Source organism: Neophocaena asiaeorientalis, unplaced genomic scaffold (genome assembly GCF_003031525.2).
Source record: "Neophocaena asiaeorientalis asiaeorientalis breed wild unplaced genomic scaffold, Neophocaena_asiaeorientalis_V1.1 scaffold114, whole genome shotgun sequence".
In the NCBI taxonomy this organism is placed as follows: Eukaryota; Metazoa; Chordata; class Mammalia; order Artiodactyla; family Phocoenidae; genus Neophocaena; species Neophocaena asiaeorientalis.
Window position 1 is genome coordinate 9,941,259 of NW_020173116.1, and position 22,469 is coordinate 9,963,727.

Below are 22,469 nucleotides of genomic sequence, written 5' to 3' on the forward strand. Positions count from 1 at the left end.
GCCCAGTTACCAATGAAAAGTCCGTCATTTTTATCCTGGTCCCTCTGTTGGTAAAGTGTCTTTTTTTCTCTGGTTGACTTCAAGATTGTCTCTTTGTCTTTGGCTTTCAGCAGTTTGAATATGATATACATTAGGGTGTGTGTGTGATTGTGTGCATGTGTGTGTGTTGGTATTTATCTTGCTAAGTATTCTCTGAGCTTGAGTTTCTGGGATATGTGGTTTGGTGTCTGTCACTAATTTTGGAAAATTCTTGGCCATTATTTCTTCTGCCCTGTTCTCTTTGTTTTTCCTCTTTCTGGAATTTCAGTTACATGTGCTTGACCATTTAATATTATCCAACCAGTCTTGGATGCTCTGTTCTGTTTTTGTTGTTGTTGTTTTACACTGTTATCTCTTTGTTTTCAGTTTGAGTGATTTCTGTTGACTTACCTTCATGCTCATGGATTCTTTCTTCAACTGTGCCCAGCCTACTGATGAGCCCATTACAGACATTCCTCATCTCTTTTTCATTTATCAATTTTTTTCACGTGGTCATCTCTTATAGTTTCCATCGGTGTGATCTTGCATGCTGTCTGCCTTTTCCTTAAGAGCCATTAATATATTAATTGTAGCCAGTTAAGTTCCGTGTCTGATAGTTCTAATATCTGTGTCCAGTTCTGATGATTGCTTTGTCCCTTCAGATTGTGCTTTTTCTTACCTTTTTATAGGTCTCCTTATTTTCTGTTGAACACCAAACATGTTGTATAAGACAGTAGATTCTGAGGGAAGTATGTTCTGTTCTTGGAGATGAGAATGCCTTTCCTTCTGTTAGGTCTTCAGTGTGGAGGTTTGTGTTAATCTAATGAGGGGTCAGGCTGGATGTGAATTTGCTCTCTGCTGGGCTATGAGTTTCCACTTGGCTTTGGGTCTTCTCTTTGCATAGCTCTCCCAGTTGTATCCCACTGTTCTTTTTACTCAGTGCTAGTCTATGCAGTGGTTGGAGAGCTGGGGAAAGAAGATGGTCTCTGATGTTTTGATTAAGCCTTGGTGTTAGCTGGGCACTGTGAACATGAGTCTTGGTGGTGTAGCTTTCCTCCAGATGTAATGTAATGTTAGGGAGCACATATTCCTGACCCTTCCCTAGGGGTAGAGCTTTTTGTTTTTTCTAAAAAAAAAACCCCAGACTCTGCCGATACAGTGGGTTTCCCACAGGGACTTCAGGATGCATTCTGGTTGCCCTAACCCCTGAAGATTAAGGAATGACAGGGGAGAAGGGTGTGCGTTGTTTGGGTGATGGTTGCCATTCCTCTCCTCCAGCTATAGGGGCACCCACCAGGGCTCTCAGGCTGCAGGTTTGTGCCCTTCTTCCTACAGATTAAGGTTTGTGATCAGTAGGAGAGAAAGAGGAGATGGGCCTGGGTGGAGGTTCAGCAGTGGCTGCAATTCCCTTCCCCTAGCCAACACCACAGGTGAGGCCTCCCAGCCTGCTCCCAGGTCTTCCCTATGAGCACCTGGGGGAAGAAAAGCCTGCAGAAGAGTGCAAACTCCCCTGTGCTTGTGGTGCCCTCCTGTGAGCCCATGTTCACCTTTGCCAATCATACAAGTTTCTTCTAACTGGTTTACATGGCCTTGGGTGGTGTCCGTTACAAGCAAAAGCTCAAATCCTGTTTCTCACTGAAGGTGCCTGTCTCCCTTCATATTTCAGGTTGTTTGCCTTGCGACCTCAGTTCTTTCATGGGTTTAAGAAAAGTAGCTAATTTGCTCTTTCTCTGGCTTTTTTTTCCTCTTGTAAGAGTGGAAGTGGTGCTCTCTCCAGCTCTCTACCTTCTGTAGCTCTGAGCTGAAACACTGCTGTTTTTAATAGCACTTTACCAAGCTGTGTGCAATCCTTAATCTCCTTTGAGCCATACAACCAGCCTGGGTCAACCACATGTTATTGCTGCCACAGGAGGAGAAGAAAATCCATTAAAGGAGACTGGGATTGACACACACACACACACACACACACACACACACACACACACACACACACACACACACACATATACATACACATACACTACTATGTATAAAATAGATAACTAATGAGAACCTACTGTACAGCACAGGGAACTCTACTTAGTGCTCTGTGTGACCTGAATGGGAAGGAAATCCAAAAAAGAGGAGATATATGTATACATATGGCTGACTCACTTTGCTGTACAGTAGAAACTAACACAAGACTGTAAAACAAATATACCCCAATTAAAAAAAAAAGAAAACTCACTACTAACTATGCTGAATATGCATGCCCAGTTCTTCATTTTCAAGTAACCACAGGTATCATTATAAACTCCTAATTCACTCAAGAGTGGATTCCTAACAGATGTAAAAACAGTTTATAATTTTAGATGCCTTTGAGTTCCCATGAAGACCTGAATTTTCTACATGTAAAATTCCAGCTCTTACTCATCTTTGGATGCTAGGGGTCACTGACTTTTTTATAGTAATAACTCAAGGTGTTGAATATAAATAATTAACAAGTAATAAGTCCCATACTTGAAAGGATATATAAGATGTCTTTAAAAGTTGAATGAGTCAGTTTTTTCATGAAGTTAGATTTTCAATAAATCATTCAAGTACTTACTGAGAATACTGCTGGGTCCTACAAAATCATACAGAAATGTAGGCAATCACATTCTAATTGAAATTAAATCTGTATGTCAATGAAAAACACAATATTGAAAAGATATAATCCTTCATACATGGTACAGGAATATCAACCCATTTCCCTTCCTGTGTCTTCTTTTAAGGCTCTATGTGGAAGCTGGGGATTTTCTCAACCTACCTCTTTAAAGACTTCCACTATTTTAATTCACTGTCCTTCCAAGCCCAGGCAGATTTCTGAGTCTTACTCTGCTCTCCTCAGTTGGATAAGTCTTCACATGGGAAGGATTTATATTGAAGTAGGAGGGTTCTATGTCATTTGCCAATAAGCAAGACAGCTGTTCCAAGCAATCTACCAAGTTTATTTCAATGTGAAAATACTCCTATAAGTTAGAAGCTATGCATAATTTTTAAGCCTTTGTGAGCTCTGAAAAGGAGTCTTTAGAAACACAGTAGACTAGAACATATATTATAAAAACGACTTTGCCTGGGTAATCTGATTCATAATTAGGCATACTTGGTATAACCATATACTTGTAAAAGCAACTAACAGGCATAAGTTGACATAAATGAACGTAGTTTACAATAATTAAGAAGGCAAAGAAATTTCAATACGCACTTCCACTCTATTTAAAGAGAGAAAACGCCATCAACCACCTATCAAACAATGTTCCACCAGGGGGTGTCATCTGCATTTATTCCCTTTGCAGCTGCTTTGCTTATTAGTCTGGGCACCTGAACCCACTTGGTACAAAAAAAAAAAAAAAAGATATTTTTGTAAAGTGATTTATAATGTCCCACTGGCTTTCATTTTTATTCCAAGGAAGCACTGTCTTTATATTTTATCGTTTGTCAAATCAAACTCAAAGTGATTCCAACACTCTTGTTTTCTAGGAATGCTAAGTTGTAAAAAAAGCTGTAAGCAGATATCTAGATTCTAGATATCTAGGGGAATTTGCTATTAATCCTAGGTTAATCCTTTCCTGTAGGCAGGAGTCCTTTAGCACAACAATGATTTCTTAGCAATAAAGAGCTAATCTCGCAAATACTCTACAACCGATTTCACAGACTGAGATTTCCTTAAGTGAACCTCATCTCCAACGAGTTTGAAAATACTTGATTATCCTAATGAGAATAATGGCAGCTAACAGTCATCAGTTCCAAAATAAAAGGTTGATTTCAATCACAGATTTGCAAGACTGCTTTACCTCCAGAACTGCGTTTGATGAGTGAAAACGTTTGGTTAGCCATGTTGATTCACGAAGATGTTTGTATCCACCAATTTATCTGGCAACAGATGCTCCAGCCATATCAAATGACGAGCGAGAACTACAGCTTTCTTCTTTGCAAACTGTGTACTGTATTGAAATCTCTACTGACTCAACGCTACCAAGCTGGTCAGTGGCAGAGCCGTTGTCAAACAGAGTGTCTGATGCAAGAACTCCCTCCAGCGACAGGGAAAATTCACACCTGTGCAGCCAGGGGTGCGGGCTGCGGCCACCTGGACCTCTCGGTGCCTCTGACTCTACATTTTCACCCACCCCTCTCCTGGGAAGGAGGACAGTGTTGACTATTGGGGCTCTTACGAAGGGTAATACGAGCAGGTGGTGTCAGTAACATGGAGCTTTATGGAAGGTAGCAAAACACAGGCTGATGCAGAAGAAGCTGGCACTTCAAGATGTACTACCAGTAACTAGGTTACAGGTGAATAGACGCTCAAGACCAATTTGTAAGGAACTATCAAAGGTACTTCTGGGGCTTCCCTGGTGGCGCAGTGGTTGAGAGTCCGCCTGCCGGTGCAGGGGACGCGGGTTCGCGCCCCGGTCCGGGAAGATCCCACATGCCGCGGAGCGGCTGGGTCCGTGAGCCATGGCCGCTGAGCCTGTGCATCCGGAGCCTGTGCTCCGCAACGGGAGAGGCCACAACAGTGGGAGGCCTGCGTACCGCAACAACAACAACAAAAAAAGGTACTTCTGTGCTCACTGTGCACCCCTTATGCCACACCGCAGGCATCAATGCTCAATCTAACTCCTCAGAAACGCTGTGTGGCTTCTAAAGCAACAACTGCAGCCATGAGCATCCTTTCCTATCCTCAAGGCCGTGAGAAAGAGGTGGTACGAACACAAGAGTGCTGATGCCTCCCCACAAGAAGAATTTGCCTAGTCTTACGTACTGAAAATATTCAGCCTTTTAAAAAAATCACTCTATCTGGTTTATGAACTTAGGCTCTGGGCTCTGGAGTTTAAACCTTAACCATGTCTCTTATTTACTATGTGTTCCCCTCCCCTTATCTCAGTTTCCTGCTCTGGAAGATGAGGATGACATCATCTAGAGTTAGAGTGAGGATTAAAGGAGATAACAGACATTGAGGGCACAGAAAGCCATCAAGGCGTGTTAAGCCATGCTATCATTATTGCTTCTGTTGCTTTCATTCATGGAGTTTGCTCTAGCCCAAGGAGACTATTGAGACCCCTGCACCTCAAAGAAAGGGGGACTATCACACAATATTGCTTCGATGGGCTCTTTATCATTTTTAGTGATAAAAGGTCCAGCACACATCCTTCTAGGGACTGTGAGTTTTCCCAGGGCTGCTAAGACCTTGGAGGTGGGAGGTGGGGTGGGGCATAAGAATGCATTTAAAAATGCTCCAATCAAAGTTATTGCCAATCTGATCTCGGAAACGTTTGTTCTGATGCACTAAGTATTCTGACCACTGCTTTTTCTTTCCATTTTCCTCCATTTGCACGTGCTTGGCTTTTGACGTGGCATACACTTTAAAAACACATTATTAAGCAGACAGGCCTGGCACCCCTGGAGGTAGCACTCTGTCCCCCGCTTATTCTTAACAAATCTCTTTTGTGCTCTTTTGTGCTCTTTTGTGCTGAAGTGATTAATCATTTCAACTATCCACGGGTTGCTGACGATCTTTCTAGATGACTCCAGTTACCATGAGTCCCCCCCTCCCCCCATCACCATCTACATTGTTTTGAACCTGCTGGGAATCTGCTCTTGAGTCTGTATTCATGTCACAGTGATCTCCTGATTTCATACAACAATAACCAGCGAACGTCCAAAAGAACTCAGTGTTCATTTCTTGCCGCTTTCCAGAGTCTGGGGTTGGGGTGCGGGTGGAGGGCTGAGTGAGAGACTTCATTGAGAAAACCAAGGAAATAGAAAGCGAAAAGGTCAGAATGATCAATGCTCATGTTGCAGCCCAGAGGGGAGGTTTTACTCTCACTGGAGGGAACCTCTCGCGACACCATCTTCTTCATGCATCATGGCTGGATTTTCTTTCTCCCTTTTCCTCTTTCTCTCTAGTTTATCTGCAGCTGAGTTTTCAAATGGCTTTCCTGTTTGAAGCTGGGTAAAAGACTGTCATTTGGTTTCCAGAGAAGCAGCCTGGGTAGGTTTTGGGGGATTCGGTCATTTTTCAGAAGCTGTACTAACGTTTTAAGCTAACTTGAAAGGTTCTATTTTTAAAAGCCTGTCATGTCAGCATATGCTCAAGGACTTTCATTTTTATAATATTACTTTTTAAAAATACTTTGCGTATTCAAACTCAGATATTAATATATCTTGAATATATTAACTTTTCTCTTGGGCTTATCGTACTAAACTGTTGCCAAGTTGGAAAATAAAAAGTAACCACTTATAATAATCTATATTCTACAAAGGAAAGAGTAGGATTTATTTTAATCAATATTTCATCATATCCTTGATTCATGTTTGCCCTTATAGATTATATTTTATTAAAAATAGTATGTTTACCAAAAAAGTACTCTTTAATTATAGAAAATAAAATATCTTCCAAAATTGCAAAAAAAATTAAAAAAATAAGAAAAATAAATAAAAGCTTATCATTCCCTCTCCCCCACCCAGACACCGTTAAACTGAATTCAAAAACATGTTTAAAAACTGACCAAAAATACTGTGAGATCACAAGTTATTGCCAGAGAAGGGAAGGCTAAAATGATTCATAAAGTATGCAGATATAAATATATCGATACTGTTAAATTAATATAGAATCCCAGGGTGATTTTTAGAAAATATGTACTTCATATGCAAAAATAAACCTATATTTGAGATTATTAAAAAGATATTTACAAGTAGCTGAGGCATAGAGTTTTAAATTAATGCGTAATATGTCAATAATAAGCATGCTGATGTTAGGATTTTTAATCATGTTTCAGAAGCCTAATCAATGTTCACAGAAAAACACTTTTTTTTTAAAAAGGAGAAGAATATAAAATTTTTAGTATTTTTAATTCTACAGAACCACAGACCTCTCATGATTTAGGATTACAATAAAAAATAAGGCATTAAAATGAAAACACTGTAATGAAAAAGTTGTAATAATAAACAGCAAACTGCCCATGAGTTACAATGCCTGTAACTTTTTAGGAAATTCAGGGGAGAGAGAGAGATATACTTTTGCATAAATAGGTACACCTTTTTAGTGGGAGGAAAGAGAGAGGGAGAAGCTGTAAGAAATAAATCAGCTCGTGTCAGGATATGACATTATTTTCCAGCCCAATACTGCAATCCCCCCTTATCCATGGGGTATATGTTCTAAGACCCCCAGTGGGTGCCTGAAACCACAAGCAGCACCAAACCCTACACACACTGTTTTTCCTATATATACACACCTAGGATAAAGTTTGATTTATAAATTAGGCACAGTCAGAGAAGAGCAGAACTGCCAGCATCACTACTCTTGCACTTTGGGGCCGTTATCAACTAAAGTAAGAACCACTTGAACACAGTACCGAGAGAGATACCGAGATGCACGGGATACGCCGGACAAAGAGATGGTTCTCATCCCAGGTGAGATGGAGCAAGATGCCACGAGATTTCATCACCTGCCTCCGAACAGCACATGATTTAAAACTGATGAATTATTTCTGGAATTTTCTATGTAACATTTTCAGACCTCAATTGACCATAGGTAACTGCAACCTCGGATAAAAGAGGACTACTGTATCTGGAGAGACAGGAAGAGGTGTACGTTTCCCAGTTCATCAGCAGAACCAAAGGTGTTCAGGAAGCAGGCCAAGCATAGCGATTCTCCAGAACTTCTGGGCTACACGTGGGCCCAGGAATGGAGCCATGTGCAAATGGGAAAATGCCTCAGGTTCAAAAACCAGTTAATTTAGGAGCCTAAAGAATGCCAAAACTAGGGCTTCCCTGGTGGCGCAGTGGTTGGGGGTCTGCCTGCCGATTTGGGGGGGCACAGGTTCGTGTCCCGGTCCGGGAAGATCCCACATGCCGTTGAGTGGCTGGGCCCGTGGGCCATGGCCGCTGAGCCTGCGCGTCCGGAGCCTGTGCTCTGCAACGGGAGAGGCCGCAAATTCTGAAATTGTGGGCTGTGTGTGTGGACAGCTTTCAAAATCAGAACAAAACCACCTGTAGATAAATACGGGCACATGTTCTAAAAGTCATGAAAAACGTCCTGAGTTTCAACCCCTACATTTTAAAAATACTTACATCTCATGGCATCCAACAACCATTAAAAACACACAAACCGCGTAACTATAAACCAAATATATCAGAAATCATAAAACAGCACATAAATGAAATGGCAAAAGAATAATCAGGTTTCTAAGTTTTTTCCATTATAATGATCTAAATAATTATGAGTGTAAGAACTACAGGTAATTATGTCTTCCTTAAAAGATATCATTAATATCTAGATAGATGTTCTAATTTTTCAAGGCCTGTATCTTGTCAATCCTCAAATTATCTTTTTCGATCTTAGAAATTATTTTTAACTTTCCTGTATGTGTACGATAGTAATTGCAGCAAATCTGTGTAATTTCACAACCCTCCATTTGAAAAAACAGAACACCGTGTGTGGTTTTCATGATAAGTACAATTTTAAAATGTGTGTCTTGAGTTGATAACTTTGGGTAATTGTTCCAAGAACTGCTTTACATGGAACATATTAGCAGTGGAAATAGCTTTGACATCCCTCCCTCGATTACACCAGCAGCAATATGGTAATTAACCAAATTATCCCTGCAAATTTATTATCTTGATTTCTTCAACTTGTATATTACATTCATTAGCTATCAAAATGGAAAACTCAGTTTCATGAAAGATAATCAGACTACAAGTGGCAGATACAAAAGGTCTGAGTTTTTCTGGCATGGATACCAGCAGTAGCTGGGGATGCCTTTTCACTTCCAACCCTCAGGAGTTATTAGTTGAACTCTCATCTCTCTTGAATTTGTGCGAAATGTAGAATGTTCTAATGCTCCCAGGTAACCCAACAATCTTGGATGTCCTTGGAGAGCTTATGTTTCAGGGGGACAGCACCTCAATCTTTTTTTGTTGGAGGACTGGAAGGACAACAGGGTGGAGAGGAAAAACAGACACTGAGCAAAAGGTCAAAGGCATTCATTCATTATTCCTCATCCATTTATTCAGCATTGATTAAAACACCCATTACATGCCAGGCAGTTTGATAGCCCCTGGAGATGGATGGTAAGAGCCTAATGGGGCTTAAGAAAGACAATTATGACTCAGTACAATAAGTGCTATGAATAAAAGTAAAGGGTACTTGGGGAATATAGAACAAGAGCATCTAACTCAGACTCTGGCAATCAGGAAGACTTCCTGGAGGGAGTGACATCTTAAGTGAGGCTTGGAAGATAAGCAAGAAACAGTCGGGTGTTCGGGGTCAGGGGTAGACAGAGCGTGCTCTGGGGTTAGAGAAGAGCATGCATGAAGCCCGGAGGTGAGGGAGAGAGCTGTGGTGCCGCTCCTGCAGAAGCCATGTACAGAGTGAGAGGTGGGCAGGGGTGAGAGATGAGGCCAGAGCACGTGTGGCTCTGCAGAGCACCTCCAAGAATCTGACTCTGTCTTGAGCCCAGTCTCACTATCTCTTTGCTCGGTGGATGTACCTTGCAAGGCTAGAGCAACAGAAAACTTTAAAAATCAAGTATATTTAATGCCTCGGTCCTCTAATGTAAGTGCTGAAGTTCTCCAAGTTTCTTCACAGAGAAATGGGGAAGGTGTGCCTTTGACCTTGCTGGAAACCCCGCCCATGGTGCAGTCTGGCTACTGACATGCTTCCCTTGTCCCAGCCTGGGCACAGCAGGAGGTACACAGCACTGTGAGCTCCGTGACGGCCTGTGGCATCCAGCTGTTGTTAACACTATGTGTGCACCTCCTCCTGTCTTCCAGTCGGCACCTTCAGAGTAAGATAATGACAATCCCCCATGCAAAGATATTGACTGCGGTATCAGAACTCTCCCTTGACTATAGGGCAGAGAGTATATTCCCACAGAATATATGCTGCTTGGGCTGCTAACACCCCCTTGGTCTTCCACACCCCTGGTTCTGTAAATGCCTCTGTGATGTCTAACCGTGTGCATCAGAAGGAGACAGGTAAAAACAGAAAGGCAAAGCCATTCACTCCCAATGGGAGCTTCCAGACCTCCATGGTCCCTTTGGCCATCACCCCAAAGCCTCTGGGCTCAGAACAGATTCTGAATTAGAGTATTCTCACCCCACCTCTGTTACAAACTGGACACCTCCAGAGTCATCACAAAGTGTAGCCAAATGGCCCTGAATCAAGCAGCAGGCTGCTGCATACCCCTTACAGGCACCAGGAGGCCCCTGGAAGAGAGATGGAGCCATTTAAGTAGGGCTTTGGGTTTCAGCCAAAAGGACAAATATAATAACATCTAGTAAAAATGCACCTACAGATGTAAAATAAGATAGAAATTGTGTTACTGCTGTCTCTATCCATCCAAGTGGCCAACTGCAAAAAGAAAAATCAAAACAAAACACTACCAAGTGAAACTCATTTATCTTGGATAAAACACGTAGCTTTTGCTTGGTGAATTTCTCTAGACCTCCACCAGGTTTACTTTTGCTTTGATTCGATTTTATTATGACAAGTCATGGGATATATAAACGGGCTCCTCTACATTTATACCCGGATTGATTTTGCCATTTGTGGGCTTCATTTTGCCGTGAATAAAATCTTTACTACTTGAAACAAATGAGATAATTTATTAAAAAAAAAAAAAACAAAAAAAAAAACATGAGGCAGGAAACGCCTGTCTGGTCTGAAACGGGAGATTTGACCTAGGTCCAGCTCTGCAAACGACCCAAACAGATCACTTAAAACAAGTTGTCCCTTTGTTCTCTATTTTCTCCGAGTGGCTAATATATTTTCATGTGGCTTACGGAGCCTGTAGACATTTAAGCACAAGGTTTCTCTTGTCTCACCATCCAGGGTCTGAACACGTGAGGGGGCCATGACGATGTACGTCCCACGTGATGGTAATCTCAACTCTCTCCTCCCTCACAGATCTCCCAGCATCACAACTGGAAATCTTGCCTAGGAGGCTCCTTAGTTTCTAGAAAACCAAGGAAAAGGAGTTCCCTCTGTCTGCTGGAAATCTGTTCAATTATAGTGTCAGGAAATTGGTTTGGGTCTCCAGAATTTAAACAAGTCCCAGTTACTCCTTTCATATCAACAGAAAGGCAACTCTACGTAAATATTCACCATGAATATTTCACAGGAAATTGGAATTAAATTAGCGACTAAAGATGAAAGCCAAGAAGATAATCTGCTCAGATGTTGCCCTGAGATTGTCTCTAAATTCATCCTTTAAATCCAAACCAGATCTCAAAACACTGGTCCCTTATGACAAAGGCTCCCTACGTTATGAGGAATGCTTGGCAATAAACACCATCTAGAGCTGTGCGGCATAAAATCTGTGCATTCTAGATTCCAGCCCTGCACACCCCCATGAGGTTGTAAACGGATTTTATTTGCTGAACAAATGTTAATGCCATTCTACGTTAATGGATAATGCTAGGGAAAGCACCTAAGTATTACAGCACTGGAGCCTTTAGGGATGAAATACAGTGCAACAGAAAACTGTCTGTTACAAACATATGTCAGCAATGAGGGCTCCCAGCCCTTAGTGCCCATCTCCTAAATGAATTTTGCAGTAATACACAGATTTACTAGGTCCCAGGATTGAAATTCTCTGAGTGACGATAAAAAATAATTATACTGGAGAACATAATGTAATATTCAAATGACTTGAAAGCAGTCACCTCAGCAAAAGTAAGAGAGGGGGGAGGAAAAAGAAGTTCAAAGGTGAGATTGCTGACGTTGGCCATAAAACCTCCACTAAGTTCAAGTGCACACACGCGTGATTGGGCACTTTCAGATCATACACACATGGGAACGGGAAACCTCCCTTTCACAGCAAAATGCCTGAGTGGTTTCATGAATGAGCTGGGGTGGGGGTGGGGGCTTCTTCCTTTAATAAGACAGCACAGCAGGTAAGAGAGAGGGGGTGCTGGTCCCAGATGGTGGTGCTGGTTAAAATCCCAGCTCTACCATGTGGTAGCTGTTCCCTTGGCCAGCTGTGTTGAACCTCCCCTCGCCTCAGTTTCTTCCTCTGTAAAATGGGGATGATAATAGTTCCCAACTACACAGAAGGCAGTTGTGATGGTCCAATGAGAAAACACACGCAAGAAGCTTGGAAGAGTGTCCCAGATATAGTAAGTGCTCAATAAATGTTAGCCTATCCTCATTGGTGGTCGTGACTGTGTAGGAAATAAATGGAACGGAAACGACTGCCTTTCCTCACAAGAGGTCTCTAAACTCAGGGACTCCATCCTCTCAGTTTTCTCCAGTCTGGACCCTGCCCCCTCTCCTCCACAGAAACAGCTCCCCATAAGGTCACCAACGACCTTTTTGTTGTCCAATCCATTGGGTGGCTTTCGATCCTCATCTTTTCGTGTCCTCTCAGAAACTCTGCACCCTGTTGGATGGAAACTCTCTTCCCTTGAATTCTGTGGCTTTCCACGGTCCCAATTTTCTCTAGTCACTCCCTCTCATGTTCGTTTGCCAGTGGATCTTCCTCCCTTCCCTGCTCCTGAAATGGTGGAATTCAGGCCCTCATTGCTTCTCGGCCTCAAGTCTCTCTCCAGACAAATGTACCCATTTCTGTGGTTTTACTACCAATGTGCTAATTCATCCAAAATGCTGGCCTGCAGCTCAGACCTCTGTCCTGAGTTCCTCTACATTCTCCTCGTCTACTTGAACATCACAAAGGCACCTCAAACTCAGCATGTCTAAAAATTAACAGAGGATGTCCTCTTCTCCCCCACCCAACACAGCATCTCCCTCAATCTTCCCGTGTCTCCACCAAGCATCCCTTGCTTGGAACCTGCATCAGCCCCACATTCCTCTTCCATTTTCCCCTCAAGCCACTCCTCACAGCAGCCAGAACGGTGCATCTACGCCGCCAATCTGATCACATCGCTCCCAGCTCCAATCCTTCACCGGTTCCCCTGTGCTTAGAGGCTCTCGAATGTGGCTGAGAAAGCACAGCACGACTGGCCGCTCCTGCCTGGCTTTTCCCACCTGCTCTCCAGCCACGCGGGCCTTCTCTCTCCTTCCCGGGTCTCTAACAAGCCGAGCTCTTCATTCCCTCTGCTTGGAAGCTTCACCATTTTCCTTAGGTTGCTTTCCTACTCACCCTCCAGCTCAGTTCAAGGGCTGCTTCCTCAGGGAAGTAGTTCTTGACCCCAAATTCGGTAATGTACCCTAGAGTAAGCACTCATAAAACCCTGAGTATTTACCACAATTCACATTATACATTTATTTATGAGATTAAAAAAAAAAAAACTTAGTATCTATCTCTTCCAGCACATTGTCGGTTCCCAAAGGGCCAGGGGTCATGTCTCTCTAACCCACCGCTGTTGCCAGTACCTCCCACATGGAAAGGGCATGCAAACACTTGTCCGACGACCATCTCCATTTTCATAATTTTAAGGTATTTTTAGTGACCCCAATCTTCCTCCACAACAAGGGACAGCCTTTTTAAAATGAGATGGCTGCAAGTAGTAAGCACCTCTGGTGACCTTGACAACATCAGGTTTACCTGAGCTGATTCCAAGGGGAGAGACGCTGGTAAGGAAAATTGGGCTCCACAAAGATGATTCACAGGAACCGAGCATTAAAAAGGCCAATACCTCTTGTCTGTGGTTTACAGCAAAGGGAATCTCTGAGCCATCACAACGATACTCATCACTCTCCTTTCGAGGATTCTTTTACTCACCCACTCATTTATTTATTCATTCCACAAAATCGTGAATTCTAAATTCCAAACATTAGGGCCACCGTGTGGGAAGAATACTGATGTGTGACAGACACACAACAAATCCAACAGGCTGTAACTGAAAAGGCGCCCTGTGCTTGTGTTTGCAGGAGAGATGCTTAGAATAAGAGGGGAAGACAATCCTGGGGCTGCCTGGTGTGAGAGGCAGGTGACAGCCAGAAAAACATTCCAGGCAAAACTGGGAACACAGACATGATCCTCTAGGAGCTCCTGAAGTTAGAGCACTACTAACACCTTAGACTGCCAGGTGAGGGGAGAAAAAGATGCTCACATGACAGCACCAGCACCACCATCACTTCCCAGTCTATACCATCTCCTCTTTGGAACACTCCTCACAAGCTCTGGGAAGTGTGGAGCTCAGAGCTCAGCTGTCTTCCGATGAAGGAAGCATCCTCCCTACCCTTGACCCTGCGCGTACACATAAATCAATTCTCTCACTGGTCCAGGCTTTTCCTCTTGTTCCACGCCTGATTCAAGGCAGGCAGGGGCGGCACCCGTGGTGTGATGGATTCGGGGTCAGTACTGTGGGAAGGTAGGAGAGTGGGGCCGGGGTGCCAGGCTCTCATCAGCTTTCTTAAGAAAAAAATAAATAACGCTTTAAACTCTTGACTAACAGCATTCAGTTTTTTGGGGTTTTTTTGCGGTACGCGGGCCTCTCACAGTTGCGGCCTCTCCCGTTGCGGAGCACAGGCTCTGGACGCGCAGACTCAGCGGCCATGGCTCACGGGCCCAGCCGCTCCGCGGCACGTGGAAGAGATCTTCCCGGACCGGGGCACAAACCCGTGTCCCCTGCAGTGGCAGGAGGACTCTCAACCACTGCGCCACCAGAGAAGCCCCAGTATTCAGTTTTATTTGAAGTGAATTTTGCACTGTCTATAAGGCAGGGTTCCCCATACCACGGGCCACAGACTGGCACCGCTCCGTGGCTATTAGGAACCGGGTCACACAGCAGGAGGTGAGCTGCGGGTGAGCCAACGAAGCTTGATCTGTATTTACAGCCGCTCCCCATCGTTACCGCCTGAGCCCCGCCTCCTGTCAGCATCACGGTGAGCTGTATACTTATTTCATTATATATCACTATGTAATAATAATAGAAATAAAGGGCACGATAAATGTAATGCGCTTGAATCATCCCGAAACCATCCCCCCCCCCCGTGGAAAAATTTCTTCCACAAAAGCAGTCCCTGGTGCCGAAAAGGTTGTGGACTGCTTCTCTAAAATATATCGTTATGGTATGAGAAACACTCAAGCTCTTTATAAACTTCAAGCCCTGCTTAGAATATAGGACAGAAAGGTCAAACAACAGAGTTCTTCCATATCCTCAGAAAAGATAAGAAAGGATGAGAAGGGGTAGGATTTTTTAAACATAAACAGAGAAACCAAAGAGGGGACTGGTGTGTTGTGGTATTATCATTTTGCAGATATAAACACCATAACCAATCAAAGGAAGATGGCTTGAACACTGAATACTGGGACCCCAAACATGAAAGTATGTTAAAAGAGAAAAACAGGAAAAGTACATCTGCATTTTACACTATCTGTGTTTAACCTGAAACAAGGCCCCAAGATAGAGATAATTTAGATGTAAAATACAACACGTATTTTATTCAACGTATAATTAAATGCCAGAAATGAAGCTACCACACTTTGACAACTGCTTTCTATATAAATCTCTCCCAGAAAAACAAAAATCATTATGAATTCATCAAATCAAACTTCAATGAGTTATTTTAATCAATTCGAGAGTGAAAAAATTTATTTATGAAATAATGCTTTCCAGGAAGAAATAAAAATCCTACCGCTGAAAACAATTTGATGGTTAATGTAAAATTTTAAACCACATAACCATATTACTGTAATTCACTAGCCATTCAAGGAAAAGTGTGTAGGATGCCCAAAAGTTACAAACATATTAAAATAAAGTTTTTCTTTTCCTTTATAGAGAATTGCCACACCATCTGGTCTGATCTGCCTTGGTGTTTTGCCCAGTGTAATATCAGCTTTCTGAGAGCTATAAATTATTAGGTTATTCCGATGAAAAATATGATTGAAGACAAAATATAGGTTGAAGAGGACATCCTGATTATAAGTTTGAGGGCTCAGGAGGACACTAATAGGGCAGAACAGCCCAGCCTAAGTGCATCTGCGCGTGAAACTAGTTCACAGAGGCTGTGCACGTGAGATGATGATGATGAAAAGGACAGGCTTACAGAGAGTAACAGGCAAAAATAATAACACGCACAACAATATAGAAGTAAATTTTCAACACTGAGCATCACCTCCTTGTCAGAGTGCTTCTGATTCTAATTAAGTTTGGGAGAAAAATAACCAGGCAACCCCTGCCTGACTGGAAAGCACAGACTATTGAAAGATGCTTTTAAATAGTAGGGTGATAAATGGGGGCATCCAAATGTGAACACAATCATAGTTTTCATCTCAACTCTGTTGCTCTGTCTTCCAGCTGATCCCTTTAATACAGTGTCACCTCAGCCTGTGCAAAGGGACCAGATTAAGGTGTAGCTCCTAGGTTTCTAAAAGAAGCTTTAGAAGTTGTTTTGTAAAGTACTGTTATTTAGGCAACTTAGGTGATTACCCTCAGAAAGGGTAAAGATCAGACAACACATGAACAATGGGCTCACTTTGACACTGCAGCTGCACCTCCTTCTATTTGGAATCTATGTCAACCAGTTGGTAAGATTTGTAAAAGAATATCCTTACCCGAATTATTTCTTCAACACAGCTGTTGGTTTCTCCAGATCTACTCTCCTGCAAGCAAAGGGGAAAAAACATTAAGCCAGATGGAACAGACTTATGGTTACAGAGAAGAAATGACCCATAAGCCTCCAAATTTAATAGAGTTTGGACTGGGGGCCTTGCCTAAAGTAGGACTTACAGATGAGCTCCCTTCCTTAATGGGACAACTCCAATCAAGGCTGTGATCATCCTCCCTTCCCCACTGCTGCACCGTGGACAGGGCGGCCGGGAGCATCGCACACGCCCCAGAGTTGCAGCGCTGGGCCCTCCAACCACGTCAACTCTAAGCAGGGAAGGCTCCTAGGAGTACAGCACATGACTGGCAGGTATGAGCTCCGTTCACCTTGGGTTCCATCAAAGTGTGGAAGCAAATGTGGCCTACACCACAAAGATGGATCCGGTCCACCCACCAAATACATGCAATGGTCCTGCCGAATACAAGTGAAATTCTTGGTAGTTCTACCATCCTCAGAGCCTAGATTTACTGGGTGATGGGCCAAAACCCAAAAGACCAAAAGGAGACACATTCTCCCAGCACTCTCAGGGTAGGCTGGGTGTCACACTCCAGAGCCACTGGTTCTGTAACCCACACTGCCCTGTGCTGGGGAGATGGTATAGGCTCCGAGGAACGGTGGCTTCAGGTCACAGCCAACTCTGGGGACCATTTTCAGTTTCAGAGATGCTGTGTGGTTACTGCTGGTAACGTACTCCCAGAGCACAGGAGGTAGCTTTGTGGGGACGTGAAAGCAGCATTTGCTGGTACAAGTGCCTACTGTGGTCTCAGCAAAATACTTCCCTGGCCTTTTAATTCAATGACATTGACCACAACTCAGCATGACCTCCCAGCATGAGGCTTTCTTTGCCATGTCTTCCCCAAGCCCACTCTGCTTTCCTTCCCCCTCACGGTTCTCTCTCCCCCAGGAATGCTGGTCTGTACCTTCCTGGTTTTCCTGGTTCATTCCAAGTCCTCCTTCAGAGGCAGGTCAACCATGACTTTCTCAGAGCATCCCTAGCCCTGGAATACTCATCCATGCAGCATTTACTGTTTCTTCAGCACACTCACCACAACTGCAGTTCACAGATGGACTTTGGAATGATATCTCCTCCCTCTAGGACAGACACTCCACCCACTCAGGGGCTCTGTGTCTTTCAGTGTGGATATCTGCCAGTGGGCGGCATAGGAAGGAATGAATGAATCTACCTCCTGCCCTTCCCAGGAGTGCGAGCGCTATCACCACCAGCTCCAGGACTTCTCAGTATTACAAAGGTGCTACCAGAAAGTGTACTTTCACACTCCCAGACCCCTGTGTGTGTCCCCCACCTGCTCTTCCTGATAGTAGAGCATTCCATCAGAAATATTCCACCCTTCACACTGGGTAAGAGGCCAAGGTGAATGCAAGTGTGTGAGGCTTGAAAAGCTCCCACAAGTGATTGAGATTTTTCCCACCCAGAAATAGAAGGTTTGTCCAAGGCTTCCAACTGAGGCTCAGAGAGTTTACATGACTTGCCCCAGGCCACAGAACAGCAAGTCTGGACCAGGAAACAGGACTCATCCTCAGCCATGTACATTTTCTCTTCCAGAAGCTTTCCCCAGTCCCAAAGGCTGTACTTCAAATATATGCATCTCCTCAGCAAACCTAAGCTCATCTGTTTGTCAAATTACCAGAGTTTCTATGATGTTTATAGAGTCTGGAAATGGTAAAACACACATAACATAATCTTTACTATTTTAACCATTTTAAAGTGTATAATTTCCTGGCCTTAAATACATTCACAATGTCACCACTATCTAGTTCAGCAACGTTTTCGTCACCCTGAATGGAGACCCCATGCCTCTTAAGCAGGAAGTTGCCATTCCTCCCTCTCCCCAGCTCCTGGTAACCACTTATCTACTTTGTTACTACGGATTTTTCTATTCTACATATAAATGAATCATATAACACATGGCCTTTTGTGCCTGGCCGGTTTCACTTAGGATAATGTTTTCAAGGTTCATCCATGTTGTAACCTATGTCTACTTTATTCCTTTTTGTGGCTGAGTAACATTCTATTGTCTGGACAAGACCACGTTTTGTTTATCCAGTTGATGGACATTTTGGTTTTTCCACTTTGGCCATTGTGATAGCACTTCTATAAACACCTGTACACAAGTTTTTGTTTGAATACCCACGTCTTTTGGGTACAGAACTACAAGTTGACTTGGTGGATCATATGGCAATTCTATGCTTAGCTTTTTGAGGAGCTGCCAAATTGTTTTCCGTACTGGCCGTACCGCTTGATATTCCTACTAGCAATGTATGAAGGTTCTACTTTCTCCACATCTTAACCAACACTTGTTATTTTCTGGTTTTGTTGTGTTTTGTATAATAAGCACCCTAATGGGTGTACAATGGTATTGCGTTGAGACTTGAATCTGCATCTTCCTAAGGACTAAGGATGCTGAGCATCTTTTCATGTGCATTTTGGCCATTTGTGTATCTTCTCTGGAGAAATGTACTTTGCCCACTTTTAAATTGGGTTTGTTAACTTTTTATTGTTTTGTTTTAAGAGTTCTTTATATATCTTGGATACTAGGACCTTATCAGATACACGATTTGCACATAGTTTTACCCATTCTTTGGAATGTATTCTCACCCTCTTGATAGTGTTCATGGACGCACAACATTTTTAATTTGATGAAGTCCAATTTACCTATTTTTCTCTTTATTGCTTTGCTTTTGGTGTCGCGTCTAAGAGGTCATTGCCAAATCCAAGGTTATAAAGATGTACCCATGTGTTCTTTTAAGAGTTTGGGTTTTTATATTTAGGACTTTAATCCAACAGTGTGAGAACTTTTAGGTGAAGTTTATTTCCTTATGGATTATTTGATGTTTTCGTTAAAACAGGAACATTATCTTTGTATAAATTACTCCTTTCTAGTCTCATCATTAAAAAAATCAATAATGAAATGTGCAAAGCACAACTACTGTTGCTAACAGTGCGTGAACATAACATATATGTCTATCCTTATAAAACAAGAAAAACAGTGTTAAATATCGTGATAAGATTAGAAGACCCAAAGCTTTTTACTAATATTTCATTCCTCTTTCCTATATTCATCCCTTCTCCTGTTTTCCCAAAAGTTCCAGTTTGGCAACATACATCTAATACACCCCCAACTTCTGTTCCCAATGCCTTATCCCGGGACTGCTCTGGAAATTTCACCGTTCTGCTACTCCAATCAAATTAGATCAGAGAGCTCTTTTTGGAACCAGCCCAAACCCTGTTTCCTTTCCAGGGCAGCCAGAGGCAACCATCACAAAGGCTATGTGGTGAAGCCTCAGCCAGGCCAGGGCTCAATGGTCCTTTGAACTGACCTCCTTCAGAGCTCAGGTGGGAATCAGTGGTCGAATTGGAAAACGAATCTTCAAACCCACAACCATTTCTCTTACCCTACTTCCAAATCCCAACCCTTTCCTACCATGTAATATACTGGGAGAGCAAATGCTAAGTTCTCAATGTACTTTTTATTTTCCACCTTAAAACAACCAATCAAGGAAAACTGGACTTCATGCTCTCCTGGTGGACTCACCCAGGTACACAACTTACTACAAAGACTCTTGATATGTTTCGTTCCTTGAAACTAAGCTTCCCCTGAATACCACACTGTAATTTCATTTTAAATGATTTATATCAATGACAGGTGGCCCTTAGTATCTCTCCCCATAATCCTATAAATTTCCACTACCCTACTCTGAAGAGGGAACACACTGAGAGAGGAACAGAATATAAAAGCCCTGCTAAATATTTCCCTCGTCAATGTAGATGAAATATGCAGAATTATTACACTGGGTCATCTCGATGGCAACTCCAACCGTGAACTTTGATGGTCTGGCCAGACATCAGGTCATTCCCTCCTGGGAAGGTCCCTTGCCCAGCTGAGCAGGTGCAGAACTGAGGCCAGGACAAAAGACTTCCTACAAAAGTCTCAGGGAGTCCTGGCTTTAAATTACAGAGTGGAGGAGCTTTGGCAGAGGAAAATCTTGGCCCTCGTCTGGAACATTTCTGACTCCTGGGGCCACCTGGGGAAGGGTACCACATTGGGGTTGAATTTCCCAGGCCCCATTTAGATTGGAGTGGATCCATGAGGCATAATATTACAGAAAGGTTGAAATGGAAGGAATCTTACAGCTCAGATGGAGAAACTGTGGCCCAGTGAAGTGAAGATTCTTGCCCAAAATCATGTTTGGCAGCAAAGGACAGTCAAGGTAGAACCCACACACATTTCTTCAACACCACTGCAGTCAGTTTTCTACTATCTAATGCTATTTCTCCAAGCTCAACCTTTAGAACTGGCTCTACTTGAGGTCACTCTCGTGCTTAAAGTATGGAAATAGAAGAATCTGGATAGTGTTTGGATAAATTTCCTCCTTCATTCCCATGCTGCAAATTATCCAATGCTTAGTCACTGTGGATCGTACTCATTAACCTCAAACATCACACGCATAGACCAAAAGGGTTAAGGCAGGAGAGGAAATGGAGAGAAAGGGTTAATACTAACCATCTCTTCTGTGATGCTGACAAATTAAAGACAAGGATTTGTGTCCTCAGAAACTGGAGGGCAGAATTCTATCTCTTCTTTTCCGAATCCACAAAGGTGGGGTGGGGGGGAGATGGGTAGGTAGGGTTGGGATGGGCAGGGTGTGAGGGTCGGGGAGACTGCAGGGCCTTTCACCTTCTTTCTTTCTCAAAATCCTTCTCAAATCTGGTTTCAGCTGCAGTTGTGCACTTTGATTATATTTACATTTTTAAAACTTTCAGTGTTTATGAACAAGATTAAAACATGCATGTAATTTACATCTCCAAATCTGTGTTTATATTTTTCCACAATAAAGTCATTGCTTTCCTTGGAAAGGTACCCACTGAGGAGGGCTGTGCAACACCAATTTTAATTACTCTGCCTTTTGTGAGGGTTCGTAGCTGTTGCTTCACGCTGGGTTGCTGAGCTGTTGCTCTGTATTTACTCCGACTTTGATGAACCCACCCCCTTTGCCTATCATTACATTTTGAAATCTGTCATAACAGCCTCACCTCATTGAACCTCCAACTAAACTTCAATTAAAAGCGAGCAACCCCAGCTGATTCTCCTTCTCTACAAGCCTTGTCGATCACGTTCCTTTTTCCATGGAACTGCTTTCCTCAAATCTTACCACTTAAAAATACACACCACACGCCCTGCCAGTGCAGTGTGAGGAACGGAGCTGTGGGTAAGTACAGCTCAAGAAATAGCCAGGAGCATCCTACCACTGAGAACCTAAGCCCCTAATTACCATGCCATGCACACAGCGCTGGAAGAAGCAAGCCAAGCTTAAGGAGAAAAGGCTCAATCCAATCAGTGGGAAATGTCATTTCACTATGGAGGAGATGAAGCTGCACATACCCTATTTTCAAAACTAGTTTAACTCTTCATCAGACACATTGAAGGCGGAACCTTCATTCTAAAATAATACTGTTTTAAAGTCACAGTACCCTCGTCTGTCTGCAAGCACTCGAAAGGTTCCTCAAACATTTAGACATTGTTTATCACACGCACACTCTTGAATACTTCTACAGAAATATTTTTAAATAAGTCTTACTATTTTTGATATAGAGAAACATTGAGGTACAAAGAAATCAGGTGTCCCATCAGTGCCACCAAAGCACTGGGCGAGGATGTAAGCTTGAATCCAGGGATTATCGCAAGTGTATGTGAAGCTCCATCCACTGGCTGTGGCACCAGCCTCACCTGAGGACAGGGTCACCTGAGGTCAGGAGAGTGTCAGCCAGTTCTCTCCTCAGCAAGTCTTATGCCCACCTAACTCTTCCCCCTTCTTTTCTTTCTTTCTTTCTTCCATTTTTTTTTTTAACAAGTGCTATTTTTTTTAGGAATGATCATGCCTGCATGGCTTTTTTTTT

General features: G+C 43.0%; 1 protein-coding gene across 1 annotated transcript in view; it reads right to left on the reverse strand.

The window, feature by feature from the left end:
* The window catches only part of AFF3 (ALF transcription elongation factor 3), a 474,009-nt gene that overhangs the window by 280,645 nt on the left and 170,895 nt on the right, over positions 1-22,469 (reverse strand). The window contains exon 5 of the mRNA XM_024743692.1: positions 16,500-16,547. Coding sequence (XP_024599460.1) covers positions 16,500-16,547 — 48 coding nt within the window. The remainder of the gene's footprint in view (positions 1-16,499; positions 16,548-22,469) is intronic.